The sequence below is a fragment of the Motacilla alba genome, chromosome 3, assembly GCF_015832195.1.
Source record: "Motacilla alba alba isolate MOTALB_02 chromosome 3, Motacilla_alba_V1.0_pri, whole genome shotgun sequence".
NCBI classification, from domain to species: Eukaryota; Metazoa; Chordata; class Aves; order Passeriformes; family Motacillidae; genus Motacilla; species Motacilla alba.
In genome coordinates, this window is record NC_052018.1 from 61635729 (window position 1) to 61657473 (window position 21745).

At 42.8% G+C, this 21745-nt stretch overlaps 1 protein-coding gene across 4 annotated transcripts in view; it reads right to left on the reverse strand.

Annotated features, from left to right (window-relative positions):
• Positions 1–21745, reverse strand: part of PHACTR2 (phosphatase and actin regulator 2) — a 128417-nt gene that overhangs the window by 57917 nt on the left and 48755 nt on the right. Inside the window, exon 1 of one of the 4 annotated variants that reach the window (XM_038130860.1) lies at positions 14369–14606. The exons of the other annotated variants lie outside the window; for them this stretch is intronic. Coding sequence (XP_037986788.1) covers positions 14369–14411 — 43 coding nt within the window. The 5' untranslated portion in view covers positions 14412–14606. Of the gene's footprint in view, positions 1–14368; positions 14607–21745 lie in introns of those variants that run through there. 4 annotated transcript variants of the gene reach the window in all.

Genomic DNA, 21745 nt, shown 5'->3' on the forward strand with positions numbered 1-21745 from the left:
TGCCGTGCTCACAAGAGCTACGGTAAATCAGAGAAAAACGTGGAATTGTGATGAAACATTTATAAGTCACGATAAGCAAACCACAAGATTTCTGTATCTAGTAGGAAATTTTCTGTATATCAATACAAATGAAGGAATATAGGTAAGCACAGCAGCACCTGACTCAGGTTTAAAAAAAGTGCTAGAAAAGCACCACTAACCTTCAGGGAATATTTTCTTGCAGTAGAAGGAATGCAATTAAACTAAATCAAGTGTTAACTGGCTCTTTTCCTCTTTTTTTTTTTAATTTTATTCCTGTATAGGATCATGAATAACATGCCAAACTGGAAAGCACAGAAATGCAAGATGTGTCCCACTCAGAAGCTTTTTGACAAACGTTATGACATTTCATTCATTTGTGAATAGTGGTCACTGAGAACCAGGTCCATAAGTATTCAGTGCATAAATAAATAATAAATAAAGGATATTTAAGTTTCACTTAAACCAGAACACTTTAGTTTCATGTTTGTGAACATGTGCATGGCCCATACAACAGGGCTGTGCACAGCCTTGCATTTGAAAGGCTGCCTTTAGTTTTTGGTCAGATGTCAGCACAGGAGGAGCAGCCTGGCCAAGCATCCAGCCAGTGACCCACGTAAAGCAGCCCTCGCCAAATCAGCTCAGCAATGCTGGAGCAGCCAACTAATGGCAAGGATCCATGGATTGTGTCAAGATACCAGGGAAAACATGAACCTGTTTTGGATAACACCTTCTCTGAGGAGGATGAAAAACCTTCAGATGTGTCCTCAAAGCTTCCAATGCAAACAGCACTATCACAAACATTGCCTTCCCACTTCAGTCAGCTTCTCTGCTAACTTTAAACTTCTGTCTTCTAAACCACGTGGGAATAAAAGGTTTGAGTGGACTTTTAATTATCTTTTATGCCAACACAGACTTTCAGAGTATAATTGAATTTTGTGGGAAGTTTAGCTTTGAGAAAAGTTAAGGAGAAAAAAAAAAGAATAACAAGACAAAAAAAAAAAAACAAAACCAGAAAGATTACTACAGCACACACATTTTCTTCACACTCAGAGCAAGACAAAACACTATCTGCCCAATTTGCTCATGTGCTAGGAATACCATAGGTTTATCTGCTACTGCACAATTTCATGCAATAAAAGGGGCAGCATACAGGCTGGGAATGCTCCCTGGCTGGAGTGTGGAGCTCACAGGGATGCACAGTTCCCTTCCCCAGCAGTGGCAGCACTCCAGGCTCAGCACCTGCTCCCCAGGGAGGCAACTGAGCACAGAAAAACACAAAATATGAAGTGACTCTTGTTATTCACACAGAGGGAAGTGCCTCATTTCTAAACACTCTGGAATCCATGGCCCTGCATGCTGGCTTTCAGAAAGGACATTTGACTCCATATATTTTATATAATATTTTAATAAACCCACCAATTTCACAACTAAAACAAGCCAGAGTGTAAAGCCAGGGCTAAATGTGCTAGAATACTGCCCTTGATGTGCTTTGGTCAAGCTGTTGAATGTAATCTCAATTTTATATGAAGTCATAGTACTTGTCTGGGGTGCATCTGGATGTTGTTTTTATAAGTACAAAACTCTGCTGGTAGGAACAGGCGAGTAATTGGTGAAAATACTGCAAGGACTATAATTTAAAAACATGTAGGTTTTTGTGCAAGGAAAAGTTCTCATCACTATTTTCACTGACATGCAGTTTAATGCAAGGGGCTCTTTTTCCAGGCAAATACAGACAGAGTGAAGGAAATGCAGGGCTGTATCCATAAAACTGAGGAATCCAATTTACTTCTTATGGCACCTACTCAGAACCGGGGAGGCCCAGAGCAAATCTCTGTTATTGAAGGGACTCCTAACCTACCACATGTCCTAAATCTGCCTTATTCTACTACTGGGGAGCTCTGGGGAGCACTGCTCTCTCTCTCACCTTCTCTCAGGTACCCTTCCTACAGCCACAAACAATTGCTACCACCAGACCTCTGGCATCTCTATTTTCATGGACACGACGACTATTTTGAAAAATTGTCAGTTCTCTTGAAAATTGTGCTACAGACATTTACAGCAAAATATAACATCAATCCTAGTCTGATGGCAAAAACTTCAGTGAGTATATGTGACTCCACACATGTGCATCACTCAGTGAGACTTCACTCCCAACTCTCGGGTTAGAAGAAAAATGTTCCTGCCAATGTGTCAGAAGAAGAGCCATCAATATGGTACCAACAATAAATGCATTGAGATAAACTAATGGCTGTCTTTCTCACCTAACTGTTGCACTAAGATGCCCTGTTGCACTTCTGGAAGCCCTCATAAAAGACTTCCTACCCATCTCCTTGAAGTGTCATCTCTTGCACCACCTCAGCATTATCCCAGTTTCCCTCCCTTCTCTCTCACCTCAAACACAGTCCTTGGGGTTTTTTTACCCCACAAGAAGGACATTTTTTGTCTCAAAACTTTTGCAACCACTTCATACATTAAAAAAATGCATTAAAAAAAACCGAAAAAGGCACCAAATATGGTAGGTGCAAAGACCGAATTATAAGGAAATATACACAGTAAGACAAAATAAACCTCTCTACATTTGCAAGTTCTCCCTGAATTGGCATCTGGACATGTAAGTAATCACTTAAACCAGAAAGAATGGGCTTCATGCTGGTATTTTTTTTTAATGAGATTGAAATGCCTGCTATTTGTTTTTAGGAAATAGTTAATTTAATTAGCAGCATCTGTTCTTCCTTTACTCTCCACTCAGTCTTACATGTAATTTACTGCACAAACAAGAAAAAATCTAAACTGAAAGAAAGAAACCTCTGGGCCCTTATAGACAGAGGATGTATCAATTCTTAGGGGATTAAGAAAAACTTGTCTGTGCCAGGAGACACCTCCTTGCTGACATAAGGACACTGGTCTCACTCCTGCCCTGCTGCTCTTTACAGGCCCTCAGGGAAAAAAAACAGGTTGCCAAATATGCTAACCAGTAGCATTCCCATCCAGGGACTGTCAGGGTATAATGATGTTATCTGCTAAACCACAGGCAGGCAGGGGCTGAGGAGCCTGTTCCCCTGCAAAAGCTAAAGAAAGAATTAACCACAGCAGTGGGATAATTCACTAGCTGTCTTCAGCTGATTTCTTCATCATGGTGAACTCACCTAACAAAGGATTTCATATAGCAATGGTGTTTTGTTCATCTCACCTTCGGGTGATGTTTCTTGCAGTGTTTCTCTTCTGTGGTTGAGGAAACTCTGGAGCGTAGGATGAGCTACAGACAGAGAGAGATGTTTTCTCTACAAGCAGATCCCTAAGGACAGCTGGTGGAAAGGTAAAACCACCAAGATCCATGGCATGACTTCAACCATTTGTTGAATCACTTACATCCACGGTCTATGACTTTCAGGCCTGACATGATCCACATGATCCATCTGTAGCTAAGGGGGGGGGGGGGGGGGGGGGGGGGGAACAACATTTAATTATTACACAAAACCCATCTTCAGGACTGATTAATAGTCATGGAAGATTTCAGAGCTGGGCGACGTGAACCCTTCCAGATCATGCCAGGATAATTTTCTGTGGCCTTTATTCTTTCATGCTATCAGATCTTGCTGATTTTGCACTGAAGCAACTGGGAAAGGCTTGTACCTGAACAGGGCTGAGCTGCAGCCATTGCCAAAGTAAAAACTGGTCTGTGCAACAGAGACAGTGTGCAATGACAGACATCAAATTTTGTGTTCAGCTTCTCCTACTAACTAGAGAAACCTGCAAAGTCCCAGCCTTTTATTAATGGTTTAAAATGTATTGAAAATAATGCTTAGCTTTTGTATACTTTCTAGTGGCCTAAACTTGTCTTCTCAAGGGTTTTCATCATTCATGGGTGTCAGCTAGAAAGGTAAATTCTTTTCCCTCTTTTTCTCTTTAAAAATACATAATCCTTGAGATCTAATAGTGACATTAAATGCTTTTTTTCCTTCAACGCGTTTTTTGCTACGCACTTCAAACTAAGCTACAGAGTTTCCAGGTGCATTAAACGTTTCAGAAACACCCTATTCATCTTGCTGGAACTGGCTAAAACATGCTCTCCTCCTCTTCTCCCACCCTTGCCTCCGGTAGCAATGGGAAAATTAAATCAGCCAGAGGAGAAGTGCAGGGGGGAGTTAAGAGAGAGGTGTTGTTGTAAGTGTCCAAGATACTTTTTTTTTTTTTTTTTTTTTACAGTTTCAGGTTTCTGAGCATTCCCCTAGGCTTTTCCAACACAAACTTTCTTCCTCTTTTCAGAATCGTGTTCTCTCTGTAACATGACACAGTTACATGACAATGCTGCCCAACAAAAAGCTTTTAAAGCAGAGTGACAGTCAGGTAATTTCTGCAACGCTTTGTAGTTAATATCTCTTTCTTTTCCTTGCTGGCTCATGTTTTGCTATTCTCTTATTACTTTCTCCTCCAACTAAAGTATATACTATTTCTGCTTGGTCTTTGTCCAGCTCTCCACAAACTGGCTTTATCCCCAGTCTTAGTTGTTCATTCCCTTGCACAGACACAGACTCTATTACGTCTCATTTATTTCTTCCATACACTACTTCTGTGTGTCAAAAGCAGCATTATTCAAGAAAGAATAAACAACAGCATTGTTTTTCAAAGAAATCAAATCTAGTGTGCTCTCATAAGAGTCAGACCAGCTTTCCAAAACTTTCCTTCAGGAATTTAAGCACAGGAACTACCCTGCAATTACTGCAATTGTTTTAAACCTTGTAGGGATTTTTAGCTCTAATTATTAATACTAATAGTCTCCTTTTTTATCAATCACTTGAACAATTCATGAGAACAGGAGAATCAAGCATGGTGGTAAAATGTGTAAGGCAGGAAAACCACTACACCCTCCCTTGTATCAACAAAAAGGAGGCCAGATTTGCAGTGCACTAGAACACTGCTTCACATTTTCAGAACAAGAATATTCTTAGCATCTGTGCCAAAAACAACACTTCCTTCCACTCTGAAACGCAATAAATCTATAAAACTCCAAGAAAGAAACCAGTAATCTTCAGACACATTGAATGAATTTACAGGGAAGGAAATGCACAGCCAGTTCTGAATTATTAACAATGAAATAAATTATAACACATTATAAATGCATAATTTAAATACATCTAATTTCTTGGCAATGATCTGTTTGGGTTTTTTCCTCCCTATAAAGACAGATAGCATCTAAGAATCATTTACCACCAGCTTAGGGGGACTTTAGGTTGTAACGTGATTCAAATTACTTGACTGTATCCTACTAAATCTCTTTCATAAGCATGCAATGGAAGTGTCATTTCTTTGTTGATTCATCCAGGATCTTGGGGGGCAAAAGGGAGGGAAAAGAAGCCCACAGAGATTAGCTTTCAGCCTGGGTGACTTTACATTGCTTGTTATGACATAAATGTTTCAGGTAAGTTGATCTCTGGGAGATAAACAAGGAGAGCAATTGGGAGAAGAGTCACAAACTGTACCCTCTCTCACTACCCACATCACACCATGTTTTTAACTCAGGATGCTGCTGCTGAGTGGAATTCACTTGTTTGGTGCCCAAGCACTGAAATTCCTTCGACAGTAGAGGTGAAAGATGTACAAGCCACGCTGCGGCTTTCCACAGCCTCAGGGGCAAACACTGCCTAGGAACATGGATCCTGGGCAACTCACTCCCGACAGGAATTGCAGCTGGGGCTCCTCCATGAGCTCCTACTGCTCCAGACATCCTCCCAACAGTATTTACACTGGGCTATGCAGCAGAGGCTGCAGTCTGCTGAGGGGGCAGACATGGACACTGGCACACAGCGCTGGCTTCGCAGCTCCTGTTTGGAGAGGGAGGATCGCTGCTGCACCTGACTGCAGCAGGCTGAGCTGAACACAAAGCCTGGCTCCTAGAATCACAGAATGTTTGGGGCTGGAAGGGACCTTAGAGATTATATAGTTCAAGCTCCTCTACCACGGGCAGGGAGCCTTCCACATCCTGGCTTCCAGGCTCCCATTGCGGTAGTTTGTTTCTTCAACACACCATCCTCTTCCCTGACAGGCTGAGTTTTCCTGGGCATTCATACCAAATTTCACTCATAACAAATGCTATTTTACTTAGCTGATCTGACTACCAAACAGAAATTGGGATCCAAATCACTTCCCTTCTGTTGCCTTGCTCTACACTTGCTCCACGGCCATGCAGGCAGAGGGCACAAAGAGCCAGCCCCGTCTTCCTCCTCAGCAGAAAGGATCACGTGAAACAACAATCATTTAAGTGTGCATCAACAGTGCTCCAAACCCCAGAAATAAAACCAGCGGTGACAAATCCTCAGTCAAGAGTTTCACTTTCTGAGCTGAAGCTTCCAGTAATAAAGAAAAGCTCTTAAGCTTGAAAAAGAGTCCCTGTGTGTGTCTCTACGTCTTGTCAGCAATGTTTTAAGGTGAATGTGTAAATTACAATAGCAGTGAAAACATCAAATTTCATCATATATCACAGTTATTCTAACTGTGCAAATCACTACATTGGCTAAAATCAATAAATATTAGAGATTGTCTGTATTTTTTGCAAATTATCTCTAGATCATAAACTACATGATCTGTTTTCATAGATCATGCAATAGCCCAGGCTCTAAAGCCCAACCAGTATCTAAGGCCTCTGCACCATTCTTGGGCTTTTACTGGGCAACACATTAAAATGTTCAGATTTAGAAAATACAAAAAGGATTAAATAACACTGAAATGACTATGATGCATCTACCTGATGAGGATTTGCTAACAGTTTGGGCAGATGGTCAGAATGAAGACATCTTAAAACACTAATAAAAAAAAGCACATTCTCAGGGGTGAGGAATGCAGGCTGATCTTTGGGAATAGAACAGGCTTTGGTCATGCAGTTTCAAATGTTAGGACAGCTGCATCACAGCCTAACTCTGCTAGGCAAAACATCATTCTAATACATGTGAAATCAATGAAGGAATCAGAGAAGAAAAAAGCAACACAGCCCTTATCTTTTCATATGAAACTTCATTTTCATAAAGCTATCATTGTCACAGATTTGGTATTAACCCTATGATGATCTGTCATTCTCATTCTACTGACATGCAACCTGACAGCATACCCTATACCTCCATAGAATGATGGAGCAGACATAGATCCTGATGGATCCATAGATCCTTCCCATTTATACTGATTATCACAGCTGTACAAAGCAGTGAGAGAACAAAAAGTTAAATAAAACTTTCCCTCTGGACAGAGACTTTTCTGGACTTCCCATAAACCAAGTCAGGGACAGAAGAAATTCATATTCCTTTGCAGCGACCTTGTATCAAGCCTTGCAAGAAACTCAAGTCTTAAATCAAATTTCGTAATAATGAGCAGTCATAAGATTAACAGAGGTGATTTCAAGGTCTCTGCTGATTGCTAGTCCAAACCACTATATGGACTACAAAAAGGCAAGGTTAAATTGATTCACATATTGTAATATTTAAACCCAGGAAAAAACCTCCAAACCCAGAAGAGAGGACACCCCAGCGCTGTTACCCATGTGACTCTGGTCAAACAGAGTGAGAAGAAGAAACAGTTCATCTTAATACCCTGCACCACCTGGATATCCATGGTGATCATCCTACCTAGTTCCTACTGAACCATTTCATAAGACGCTACAGGAAATGGCACACTCCAGACCCCACTGTAATTTTACATTTGTCCAAAACTACACTTGAGAGTGTAGGGCTTGTAGAGTTCATGTACAGAGCGGGGGATACAAATTACTCAGTGTCACTCTTTGATTTGGCTTTGGGGCATGAAAAAACTAACAAAAAGCACTCCTCATTATTTGCCTACTTTCCCTGCCCATGGCTTGTAGTCAAGTCACAGTTTCTCCTGGCTCAGAAGGGGTACCAGCAACCAGCCTCACTCTCTGGGATCTGCTGGGGGCAAAACAGACCAGAGCTACCACTGCCTGTTATTAATTTTATCATCACCAGCTAATCATCTCCTTTCTTTTTCCTATGCCTAGAACTGGCCCTACTCAAAAGTCAATCCTTTCTTATCAGAAAAAGAACAGGATCAGGAACCTGCTTTTTGCCAGCTAGAGAAGACAATGCATGGACGGCTCAGAAATTATTTTTCCACATGGGACTGAGTGGCAACTAGTTGGGGTATTTCTGCATATCAGAAATATTTATCTAGCCACTGTTACAATTTTAATACAATAGGTAGAAATAAATTCTGGGAGTAGGCTGTTTGCTGAAGAATTTTTGAAAATCCATCAGTGATTGACCCAAGGCACTAAGAGCACTCAGCATTGTGTTTTAAAACAATTAATTCAGAGAAAAACAAAATCATACCAGCATCAATTCAGAAGTATTTTTCTGCAACATTACGTTTTTTTAAACCTCAAAAAAGCATCAGCATCCAAAAAATGAATAAAGGACAACTTTAAGGAAAAAACATACCAAGAAAGATATAAAGATGTAAGTCCTTTCTGTTTTTAATAGGCTGGACTATTTGATATGGTGCAAACACTGATGAGGATTTGAGAGCTCTTTGCTGTCCTCCTGGCTATCTTAGGTGCCGTCCGGCTTACTTCTGGTAAGTTTTCCCATTTAAACAAAGGAATTAAATAAAAAGGACTGGAAAGCATTTTGAAATCTATAACAGAAAACACCACCTAAGGATGAGGCCATATTACTCAGGAGAAATTCCTCAGGAGTCAGAAAGCCAAGGAGGAGGATCTAGGAAGGAAGGACAACTGATCCAAGGGGTGGCTGGGATCCAGCGGCGTGGGATCAGTTGTCAGTGGGGCTTAGCACAGGGGGCTCAGCAGGAAACAAGATCTTCCAGGAGCTTTTCATCTGGGGGAAGTATCAGGGTGGTCATCTGAGAAGACAACCCCCACACAAACACAGGCAGCCAGCAAAGGCTCTGCCCCTGCCTGGGAACTCTGGTTCTCCTCATGGCAGATGAGGAAGCTGATGATTAACGCTGCGAACAGGTGATTAGTGGCTACCAAACATCAGCACATGAAGATATCTCAGCCAGCATGCCTGACACGAAAGGTCACGTACCCTGGCAGCTAAACGAGGAGAAATTCTGGTCATCCCTGAAGCAGCCTCAGAGGGAGAAGAGGTGAGACACCAACCTGTTGAGCACTACCCCTTTGTTTTCACACACATGTGGTCCCCGTGGTGTGGCTGGTGCCCCGTGTCCTTATGAGACCCGTGTTCTGGGCCGTGCCCCAGGGTGCAGGCTCAGGTTGCAGGCTCCTCTGCAGTGAGGAGCTGCTGCAGCTGAGGAGCCGCGGGGGCACCGCTCTGCTCGGGCGGATCCCAAAGCACGCAGCAGCACGTACACTTCATATTCCATAAACATACTGCACTTAATAGGGTGCACAATTTTTTCTCTATAAATAGTGATTCATTCCACACACTTACATTCAGACCCTCACCAACAGCACAAATCAGAATCATGGTGTTGGGAGCATGATGAGACCTATGCTTCCAGCAGCTGCCATTGCTTTTCATATTTCAGCTCAATAAACACAAGCATCAACTTTTAAAAAGAGCTCCTGCAATTCTCATTAGTAGCAGGCAACTTCATGGCTACCCATTCTGTCTGAAAACATGGGCTTTTTATACCTTTGACCAGGCATCCAAAATATCCACTCAATCAGCCCAAAGTCCAAGGCAGATTACATACTTAATTAACCCAAATTCTGAAGCTGTCACAACTGTAGTCCCATCTGACAACACTAGCAGGGTGAAGAGTTTCCCAAAAATAGCTGAATAGCTTTGGTAGAAATTCAGCAGCAAATGAAAACAGTACACCTTTACATTATATTTAAAACTCTTGCATAACTCAAAAAAGCATAAAAAAACAGGGAGAAATGAATAGGATTCCCAACGTAGTCTTATGAGAGTTCAGCCTCAAAGTCCCCAACCAATTTAAATCTCAGGAAAAAAATAAGGAAGATGAGGCTCTCTGCTAATGTCATTTATGGCTGTGGACAAGTCATTTGGGGCTTCACATCAAATGAAACTTACCATTTCATCTCAATAGCTCTACTTTCAACTCTTTCAAGTGCAGCAAAACCTGAAATGACCAGCTGACAGGTGTGCTGGGAGTAGCTCACTGCACCTGTAAGTGCTTTGAAATGCCTTCCTGTAAAGTGCAAGGAGTTTCAAAGTTCTTCCACTTTAGAAAGGAAAAACAGCCAGAGCAGAAAAACCAATTTCCTTTTTAAACCCTGTAAGAATTATTACTCTGAGGTCTTTTCTGCACATTCAGAGTCATAGTGGACTGAGTCAGGATGAGAATTTAGGTCTACGGCTGAGCATCTCCATGTCCAGTTCCTCAGGAACAGGAGGGCTTGCTCCACAACAGTGCCCTCAGTAAGGCTCACAAGCAGCTACTAATGCAGAGCACTAATGGAGTAACAACTTCTACTAGACAAGTCTTGGAATTTCTCCATGGATAACCAATTAGGTTGTTTACCGGCACCTAGAAGTGCTGAAGCAAATATTAGTTTTCCATTTCATTTCAGGATTATGACAGTTAACACAATTACAATTCCTCTGCACAGACACAGGTGAAGCTGATGTTTCCTCATCCATGAACAGGAAATCCCAGAAAGCCAAGAGAGATGAAAAGCAGCAGTCTGAGAAACATGTTCACTTCTGACCTATGACAATCATTTCACCGAGTGCCAAGGTCAACAAACAACAGGATCCTACCAGTGACTGCTTTCATCTCATGGGGGGAGCTGGGTGGGAAATGGTTTTCCTGTGCTGTTGAAGTACATTTTCATGCCCTTGAAAAAAAAAAACCTGTGTGTCTGTAAAAGGATGAAATGCAAGCCAGACAGTTTGTGCTCGGTTTCTGCAAAACGCATGCGAGGAGAGGAACTCCCCCCCAGCCCAGAGTAAACAGCCCTGCAGACCTCATCCTTGGCACAGCAGGTCAGCACAGGGCTCTGACCCCGATCTTCAGCTGGCCCCAATGAGCACCCTGACCAGTGGGGCAAGAGTTTCCCGGGACCTACCCTTTGCAACTTGTCCTACCCCTTCCCATACCCTCTGCTCGTGCTCCACATTCCATGCTGAGCTGCCTGACCTATTCCTAGGAACACTAACAAGGTCTGTTTTTACTGGAAATTTCATTATTGAAAAGGCATTGCTACTCAAGAAAGAACAAAAATCTTTTCCCACCTAACTAGCTCTGCTTTGAAATGCTCCTTCCCAATATACTGATCATGTCTCCACTGTCTGTTTCTCTGTGCTGTGGCTGGTACTGAACTACCAAAGAAGAAATCCAAAAGGGAGAAAAAAAAACTAACTGAAAAAAGTGCACAGCTCTGCTGCCCTTTGATAAGCTGTAGATCAGAAAGTAGAAGAGATAGCTTTTGCACACAGTGGCTGATAACCCCAAAAGCACTCAGCTCCAGCCAGTAAATGGGGAGAGATCATACTAATCAAGTCCTCCTAGGCGTGGGAAAATCAGAGAAGAGGAAAGAAAATGAACAAGGATATGTGCTCCTCGTTATCCACATATCTATACTGTCCATACTGTCTTCCCAAGCTCCTGTTGTGACTGATGTTTGTTCACATTTTCTAGCCATGGCAAATAACAAAGTTTTAAAAAACTATCTAAAGGACTGGAAAGTTGTAACCTGGGAGAAGGAGCAAAAGCTGCCGATGGACACCAACCAGGCAATCCAAGACCTGCTTTGCTGCCCATCTACCACTCATAGTTATGAGAGATGATTAAAGTCCAGATCCTCCTGTCCACAACACTTCAACACCCACTCACATGCAGCTGATGGCAAACTCTAGCACAACGGTATTGCTAAAGAAAGTTCCAATGGCATATGAAAATTGAAGTTCTTCCTCTCTTTATGGGCATGCTAATCCATCTGGTATGAGTCTACATCTGCCCAGTCGAGAAGGACTTTGAATTTTATGATTAAGCCTCAGTCCTGCCCTTAATGGGAAAGTGACACTAGGACCTTGATCTGTTTAAGTACTTCAACATATTCTGAGAGTAAAACCTTTAACTTAAAGCAAATCTTAAAAACCCAACCCTTCAGGACACTGGCTGAGGTCCATCCTGAGTATTGCATTATGTATTTATTCTATCTCTTCCAGGTCACTCTGTGAATTTCAGGAAAAATCTTTTACTTTATTTTGCTACACCAAACCATGTCCACTTTACCAGTCTACCCAAAGGCCTCATGGTGATTTACTAGTGGTACCTTCCCTGCACAGAGCCAACAGCCCCTCTGAGCCCTGCAGGAGCACAGCAGGGCTCGTAGGGTAGAGTCTGAGCCCTCCAAGCTTGCAGAGCTGGAGGAAAAGGAAGCAAAGAGGCAAGCAACTCCTCACAGCTGCTTTTGTGTGGCTCACTGGGGATCTGAATGCACTATTGATTCCCTAGCACTAAAACAGATTTGTAGCCCCTGCGTGTGCAAGACAGATATCTCCTTCAACTCTAATCTCTAGCAGCTGTCAATGACTTAAATGGCTTGGAGCTGCCTGGTACGCCACAACCAACGAAGATTTTAGGCTTGCTTGCCTAAAGGGCAACCCATGGAACAGGAATCAGGGAAAGTCATTCTCCCGCCCTCATCACAGATGGATAGGGCCTCCCAAACTTCACAATGGATTAAGTGTCCACATGATGTCAGTAAAACAGACTAGAGAAAACAAATGAGGGCACCCCCAAGAATCCATGCCACCCAGAAACCCACTTGCCCCTATCGTTCCTTGTTGAGGATATACCCTCCCAACAATTTTAACACTGATAAAAGTGCAGTGGAATTGCTCTTCCAGAAACCTCCCAGAGGATCTACCACTGTCTCATCACAAACTGCAGGGCTCTTAAAATGAAGATAACTAAAGTTTACTTGGCAATATTGAGGCAGCATCATTGTAACTTACATGTTCAGATACTTGTCTCTCAACACTCCTGATCGAAAATTTTGCTTTCAATCAGGAAAGAATTCAACAGTGAATTTTTTTTCTTTGAGATAAAGCTAAGAATTCAGCCCAATTATTGTCCATTATCATCCAGCCAAGCAAACATAGGCACCACAGTTACCCTTAGTCAAGATATAGCTCCCCCCCCCCCCCCCCCAGGCAAAATGTTCTCACAATAGACTTTTGCACTTAAGAGTTGTTCAAAAAAAGTTTTACACTTCTTTTGTACAGGAAGCTTAACAAAAATTTTTAACCGGTCCATCTGTTTCCTTACAGCTGCTTTCCGATGACTACCTTGAAACAATCCTAACACACTGGCTGCTGGGTGAAACCTTCAACGGGATGGTAACATTTATTGGAAATGGTCCAATTTTTCTTTCATGCAACGTTTGACAGGTGAGAAAATCATCCAAGGTTTTGACTGGGATGGTGTGACTAGGAATATAACCAAGTTTGTCTGAAAATTATGTGTTAATACTAAAACTATTCTCTGAAACAGCAATGAAGAAAAAATAAAAGGGGAAAAGAGAAAGTTTGTTGCACTGTCTCCTATTTGACAAAACATTCCCACATTAACAGCAAGTAAAGTATGGATAAAGTTCAGTCTTCAGCATTAAAGTCTACAACAGGATTTTGTTGGTTGGGTTTTTTTTTATTGTTTTGTTGTTTTTTGGGGTTTTTTTAGTGGATGTAAAGGAAACAGGCGTTGAGGAAAAACAGGCATGCAGGAATTTCGCAGGAAACTTCAAATCTCGCTGAAGTTAATTTAGATTCTACATCCTATTATTGTGGGAAGAGACCCACTCTGGTTTTCAGTAACTAAAACACACCGGGTTATCTGAACAACATTCCCAAGAAGCTCGTACTACCTTCAAAAGGTTTCGAACAGCCAGGACTGCTTTACTGGGGGGATGGGAGTGGGGGGATGGAGGTGGCGGGGAAAACGACCCGAAACAGTTCCACTCACACGCTATTTATTTATTTTCAACAGTCTGCTTACACATAAAATGTCCTGGAGCTAAAAGCAACCAGCTGGGCGGGTTACTAGCCGCGCTCCTGGGCGAGGTGCCAGAGCTCCTTCCCTTTCCCTACGAAGGGGAAGCCTTCGTACTTATTTGTTTAATAACGGGGAAAGAAGGAGCCCCGAGCCCCGGGGAAGGCGGGAGGCACGGCGGAGCCCTCGCCCCCCGGGGGCGGCCGATCCGGGCAGCGCAGCGCCGGCAGCGGCCGCCCTGCGCTCCGCAGGAGCGGGGCAGCGGCGGCGGCGGCGGCCCCGGGACAGCGGGCACCGCTCCGCCCGCCCGGGCACCGCGGCTCCCCCGCCGCCACCACCGACCCCCGGCGGGAGCCCCCCGCCCCGCCCCGGCCGCGCCGCCTCCGCTACTCACCGCCGGCAGGCTCGGGCAGCGTGGAGACCGAGGTCTGGCCCATGGCTCGGCCGGGAGGCGCTCACGCCGCCCGCGGGGCGCGCAGCCTCCGCCGCGGCTGCTCCCGAGGGGACATCCCGGTGCTGGCCGGGCCCGCGCTCCCCGCCGGCTGGCGGGGGGCGGCCGCTCCGGCTGCGGGCCGGCGGCTGCTGCCCGTCATCCCGCCGAGCTGCCCGGCCACCGCCGCGGCCCCGGCCCCTCGCCCCCGCCCCGCTCCGCCCCGGCACCGCCTCGGCCCCGCCCGGCCCGGGGGCTGCGCGCCGCTCCCGCACCGGCCCCGAGCGGGGCAGCGCCGCGATCGCAGAGGTCTTAAAAAATTTAAAACTAAAAAATAATAATAATAAAAAAGAAATCAAAGACAGAAACCCTCCCTTTAGCTACACGGAGTTTGGGAAGGACGGTGCGCAGCTGGCGGGGCTTCCCGCGCTGCTGGCGTCCCTGTCCCTGCCTACCCCTGCCCTCTCCAAAGCCTTACTCCAGGCACAGAGTTATTCCCTCCTCTTCTCATCCCTCCCTGAAGGTACAGGGGAAACTTGAGACAGCCTCAGGGAGCGATCCCACAGCCCTGCCTGAGGTGCTTTGCTGTTGGGAGCAGTTTTCAGGCTGCGCTGCCGTCACGAGTGGAAAAGGAGCGCCCGGGCAGGGCACGGCATCCTGACCAGGCTCGTTTGGCTGTGGCTGAGGTCTGGAAAAGTGCCCGGCGCTCGCCACACGCACAGGTACACAATCGAAGACAGGACTACTTTTAGTTTTGGGAGAAAGAAGATAGTCAAAGACAGCTGCATCCAGACAGCTCTCTGCCGTAACAGGTGACGAGAAGGGACAGAATCAAAGGGATAAACTTATGAGGAAGATGGGGGGAAACAGACATTGTGCATATAGCTCTAGGGCAAAACGAACAAATTATTAATTTGTCTTCCTTCAAGCATAAACGTCACCCAAGCAGTGATACAAGCTCAATGCTTGAGTAAACAAGTAACTGTTAACCAAAAATAAAATAAAAATAAAAGCCCCCAAAAACTTGAGCGCCTAATAGCTGTTACTATGCGGCATCTAGAAATAAGCAGGGAGATGCATATATATCACAGGAGGACCCTTAAGGCTCACCTAAAGAACATCTATTAGCAAGACATGGTGAAATTACAATTTCCTAGTGGTCTGGAAATCCTAGAGGAAAATCCTAGAAGGGTTGAAGTGATGTCTGGCTAGCTGATCTTTGCATGTGTTGGCACTGTGGTGGTGTTTCAAGGATGGAGAAGTGTGTTAGTGTGTTTGTGTACATGCCAAGGACACAAAAGGAGCTCAAGAAGTTTCTGCTGCCTGTGTGGTAGGCAGAAGAATTATGATTGTCAGCTAATACATGGAGAATACAACTAATGCTAGTCTTCATGGTTTTTTACAGAAAATAGGTCCTGGTAAACAGCTCTTTGATTTCCTCATTTTATATGATTATGCATTAAATTGCCAGAGGCTTGAGTGTAATACACTTCTGCTAGGTACTTGATTTAGTAAGAGGAAAAAAGTGAGTACAGCACAAAATTAATAAAGCACAAACAGATGAAGAGCTAAATGAAAAGCAGATCAATTGTCCAAGCAGCACTAGCATTTAAGGAAGATGTTGGTGAGCTGCAGAGAGGCTCTTCAGAGTTTTGATCAGGAATCTAGAGAAATATTTTTTAAAATAGCTTTAAAAAGCCTAAATAGATTACCACTGGCAGCAATTTTAGACAGTAAATATTAATGGAATGACAATGAGAACAAGGCAGTCACAGAGTTATCTGGATTATTTAACAAACTCAGGTCTTTCAAACAAGTTTTAATAGGGTCAAAATGAGAAAAAAGTCAGACTTGGAGGATGGAACAACACAACCTACATGGCCAAGGAATGTATCTTTGAAAGTCACTCCATACAGGAGCTAGGAGAAATTCAACATGAGCTCCTTGTGAGCTAGTGCTGATGGAAAAGGGATTGCTGTGTACATACAGCTGTGCAAGTAGAAAAGGGTAGGTAAAAATGCCATTGCATCATTGTGCTTTTTATCAGTCAAAAAGTACTGTCCCATATCTAGCGTTGTTGTCTCTCCTTTAAAAAGATGCTGTGTGGCGTGAGAGAGCTGGAAAGAGATCCACAAGATAAGATGGAAATCACAGAAAGCGGTCTCCAACAAAAGGTGAGGAAAAAGCCAATGCACTTTGGAAAGACAGACGTGTTGCATCTTAAGAGTGCCCTTGCAAGGAAATAACAGCATTGCAACACTCCTGGATGTTCAAGCACTGAAGGAAGGACTCTTTGTCTGACACTCCCAAATCCAGGTTCCATACAAAGCACGGTGTTGAAGACAGCTGAGTGGGGCTTATGCAGAGAGCCAGGCTGAATTGTGCAATGGGAGTCAAAGGCAAGGTAGATGGCCTAATGGTCCCTTTGTCAACCCAAGGAAAGGCTTCCAGAAGGGCAGCTTATTGTATTAGATGACTTCTGTCACTAATTTCTCAGGATTTTTTTTGCATGCAATTTGGCACATTCATTTTTCTTACCTTGAAAAGTTATTTTTAAAAGGTTTGTTTTGAGAAACTCGAGTTACCTCTTTGGAGTCACTTGTAAACAGGAACATAAAAGTTTTCCTGTCTGCCTCTGGTGAATCTCATTAATTTTATCAAAGGAAATTGTGTTCCCCTCCTGCGTAAAAGCCCAGTTTACAATGCAAAAGTGTATACCATCTGTCTGCAATGATTCACGTGACGTCATAAAGCCCTCAAAGTCAATTTGTGAGCTAAATAAATGAAATTTAGTTACCACATCCTTCATGTAATTGAAGTAGTTGCCAATTTATTTTGGTTTAGTTGTTGTGTTTGTTTCTGTTTTTTTCTTCCTGAGTTAACTGATGGTGACGACTTTCTTTTCTATGAATGGTAAGGGAAACTGGGCTGTTGAAAGATATATTACATTTCTCATATGCACAGCTATATTTATGTAATTGCCTCCATACAGAAGGGATTCTAATGTCCTACTGACATTCACATGTGAGCATCCACACAAAATACACAGATTTAATATTTGCTTGTCTGTAGACTTTAATTCTGCAGCATGATAGAGGTGCTCTCATCTGTGCATTAGGTTTCTTGCCGAGTTGATAGCTGGCATGTAGAACCGTTGAAAGTTTAAGGATATAACAAATTATTCTAGCAGAAATTTAAGATTACAATTATGTAGATAAAATACACTTTTATTTGGTATACTTGTTTTTTTAGGGTGTAGATGATCCTATGATATCTTAAGCTGTATATTCCACTTTGCACCTAAACATCTAAGAGGATAAGACGCACAAATGGACTTCTAAGCATTTTGCAGTATTTTAGTCTTCTGAGGTTTCTGGAAATCCACAATTGCAAGCAAAGCAAAAACGGGCAGGGGAAAATTAAAGTGAGAATTTCGGGATTAAAATTTGCATCTCCATTTTATCCAGGATTAGTCTTGTACTGAAGGAAATTCTGATGGGTACAAGAGATGCCAGTAAGTCATGCCAGACTGTTCTGACACAGCAGCATCAATGGGGTTCCTGGAACCTGTGTCCCAGTTAGATTCGGGATTCCAGTGTGAGTAATAATGTCTGATTGCTTCATGCTACACACACAGCTCTTCTCTTCTTGCTCAAAGTTACTGCATTAAGTACTATGGAGAGTACTCTTAAAGAGACACTCTGCTGACCCTCAGGAAGGGAAATATTCCACCAAAAGGGAAAAAAATAGGTTATTAACTTCTCCCCGAATTTCAGAAGTGTTTGTTTGTAAAACTAGAATGTCTCACTTGTTGAAATGGCTGGCATGAGATCTCTTCGTGGAAGATGATGTAAAACTTCCAATTTTTTCCAAAGTCAGAGTGAGATAATACACATATAATCTATCTCATGTATGAAAGGGTAAATTCTTTCCCCTCAATAAAACATCAAACCAGGTCTATTTCAGTGTGTTTACTGTACTGGGATGATGGATGGCAATAGATGACTTACAACTTGTAGTATGTTGTTGGCTGGTCTTTGCAGTTCTGTAGGCTCATGTAAAGAGGCATTTTAGAAAGGTGAAATTGTATTACTATTCTCTCAGTTACCAAGATTAAGGTATGGCCCTAAATCTAACAGAATCTATTGAGGAGGGTCTATCACATTTCATCCCAGGATTTGTGATGCAGGACTGGCAAATGTAACAGGAAAAGACTATTTTCCATGTGCTTATTAAGAAAAACCAAGAGGATGGCACTGAGTCCAGAGCAGAAATTATCCGAACAGGTAATTTCTTATGTGTTCCACCCACTCACAACTCCTGCCAGTGTGCAGAACTGCTGGAAGATGATCAGCACAGTGTCTGGCAGGCTGCAGAGCTGAATGATACAACAAACAAAGCAAAGGTCATGGCATGGAGCAAACACAAGCAAGAAGCTAGGTCACTTTTTTAGCCATGGTCGCAGTAAGGTTTGTAACAATGGCATTGAATTTGTACCTGTCTGTAGAGGACCTGCAGTCATTAGGGGAAGAATTTGGGGAGGATACCACCACAGTCTCTTTGCTTGAGACTGAAATGTCAGCTGTGGTTGAGCAAAAAGCTAGTTCTGTTTTCTGTGAAACCAAATGCAGTTCTTAAACAGGCACCATCAAAACAAAGTCACAGGCCATATTCATGGATTATACAGGCAGTGTATTGGGCGTTTAGGCCATTTCCTTGTAATAACCAGAGACTTTTTCAACAACCCCAAAATGTTCTCTCTTTTGAAAATATTTTAAGATAATTTTATGTGTCCTTTTTTTACTTTTAATGTCTTAGCAATGCTGTGCCTTCACCAGTGTCACCTACCATTTTCAGTGCCCAAGTGTAAGGAAAAAAAAAGAACTTGAAGTCTTCCTTAGAAAAGAGGCTGTTGTATTTGTGAGTGATCATCACTAGTCTTCCTCCCACAAAAATCCCCGTTGCATACTGTCCACATAGTAGAATGGAAGGCAGCTATACAGAGCTGAGAGGAGCTTCTGTAGTTCACTCTCTAAATTTGGAAGCTAAGGGTTCAGAACTTTAGATCACAGGGGTTATTATGCAAATATGGGTTATTCTGATCAAAACATACAGCAGAAGTTTTTGGCTGAGATTTGCCTGTTCACATTAAGATTGCACTGGGTGATGGGTAGCAAGGCCGTCACCTATGGAAGATCTGAGGGGCTCAGACTTGTTTAGTATTCAGATGATCTCAGCTCCTGTTTCAATGTCTGTTCTTATTTATCCTTACTAGATCTTTGCCATCAGAGGCAGGAAAAATAGCACAGCTGGGCAAACCCATTCCTGGTGATTTGGCACAGACAGGTTTTCTTTCTGCTCACAAATTATCTCCAAATAGGTTCTGTGCTTGCAAACCTGTTTGCTACTCTAAATTATTCACCATAATGGTTTGCAAGCCAGTTTTGAATACTGGGAAACAGGTAAACAATTCATGGCAACAGGAGTTCAATAATTTATCACCCAGGCTGTGTGCTAGGTACCCTCAGCCATGGGCATCTCTTTGTGCTCTCTGACTCAGGGGTTTTACCTGTGCCTGGAGGAAACTTGCATAAAAAACACATCAATATGGTTTTAAATTGTTAGTGATGAATGTTTATGGATCTACTTGTGCGGTTTTATCATCTGATCTGTGGCTTTCTTATGTTGCTCCCTTTAACTTAACTTTGCTCTTTCCCATATTAAGTAGCTGCTTAGCAAGTTGTTCTAGGAATGACTTCTACAGACTTGAAGAATGCAAGTATGTTGAAAAATCTCTATTGTTATGTTAATAACAGATTGCAGTATTGTACACACTGGACTTTTAAAGTAATTTACATACGGTGTGTGGTTGAAAGGCAGAAAATAGAAAGAAAATGATCCCAACACAAATATTCAGTGAGTTGTGAAGAGCAGACCTACTCCTCTCCTGTGCATATTCCTCAGCTTCAGAAACTGCCCTACACCCCCGCTGTGCTTTCTTCCTACGTTTCCATTTCTACATGCTTCATCCCCAGCCAGTTCTGTTCCACAATATCTTTCAATGGTGCTTTCTTTCCCTAATGTTCTTTAAAGGAATATTCTAAAACTTTAAATCCCTCTGAGATTTTAGACCTCTCCCTCCATCCCACACTTGTTGCTAATGTTTGTTTACTGTGCTTGTGATGATCTGGAGTCAGTTCCCTTGCTTCACTTCATTAAGCCTGGCCTATGCAGGAACCTTCATTTTCTCACAGACTCAGGGTATTGCACCAATTGTTTGGAGTACTATTACATTCACATCTATTCTTTTAAAAATTATCAGCAGCCTAAAGATTTCTGATATGAGTAGCAGAAGTGGTGTCATGCAGATTTTGGAGAACTACTTGTGTAATATTATGAAAGTGAAAAAATGAGAGATTAATCAGACCCATCTGGAGTTGTTAAATTTGAATTTACTGAAAACTAATATGTTATAAGAATTGTGTGCTCTTCAGGATAAGACTCTTGCCTTCTTTTAAGAAGGGCTAAGTAGTGTTCACTTGATGCTGGAAAAAGCTACCTTCTGTCTTTGTTTAAAGCATCAAGGGGAACTGGCATACTGGATCATGTGATGTCCCTAAGCCTAAATCAGATATTCCTGAAAAACAGGTGAGGAACCCCCCAGTAGGTGATATGACATATTACCCAAAGTCTGTAAGGTCACATCCTAATACTTAATAATGTCAGTGCCACAGTCCTGGTTTAAATTTTAAACCTTGAATTTTCCAAAACTCTTCTACATGTTGTTGACTGTTAGTTGCAAGAACTCTTGATATTAATGTACTTCATACATGATCATTTCCTTTATGCCTCATTCTGGCTCCTGGATCCCAGTGCCTCCTGTTGTGTGGCAGCACTGTGACAGCACAGGACAGAATTTCCTTTCCAGGCAGAAAATAACCATCAGACATTTTCTAATCAACAGTGTGTTTGTCACCAGATTTCAATTTTGTTCAGGGTTCCAGATTTATGATGAAAGACAAAAAAGGACTACATTAGAAATTATAAATAGCATTCTGCCTGTCCTAGTTCAAGCCACTGGGGAAGAAGAAAACAGTGGTGTAACAATGACACGTTGGAGTGTAGAGTTCCTCAATAGTCGGGTTTCTGCCAGATTTTCAAAGGCTTGAGCTGCTGATAAAGTTTATATCAGTAGCTACAATAAACAGAATGAACAGGCCCCTTTACTGATACAAGCTGGCATGTCCCCAGCTGAGAAAATGAAGTAGGGCAGCTAAAGGCAGCTGGAGGCCTATTCTTTCTCCAGGTCACCACCTTTCCTCTTCCACCTCTTCTCTCAAG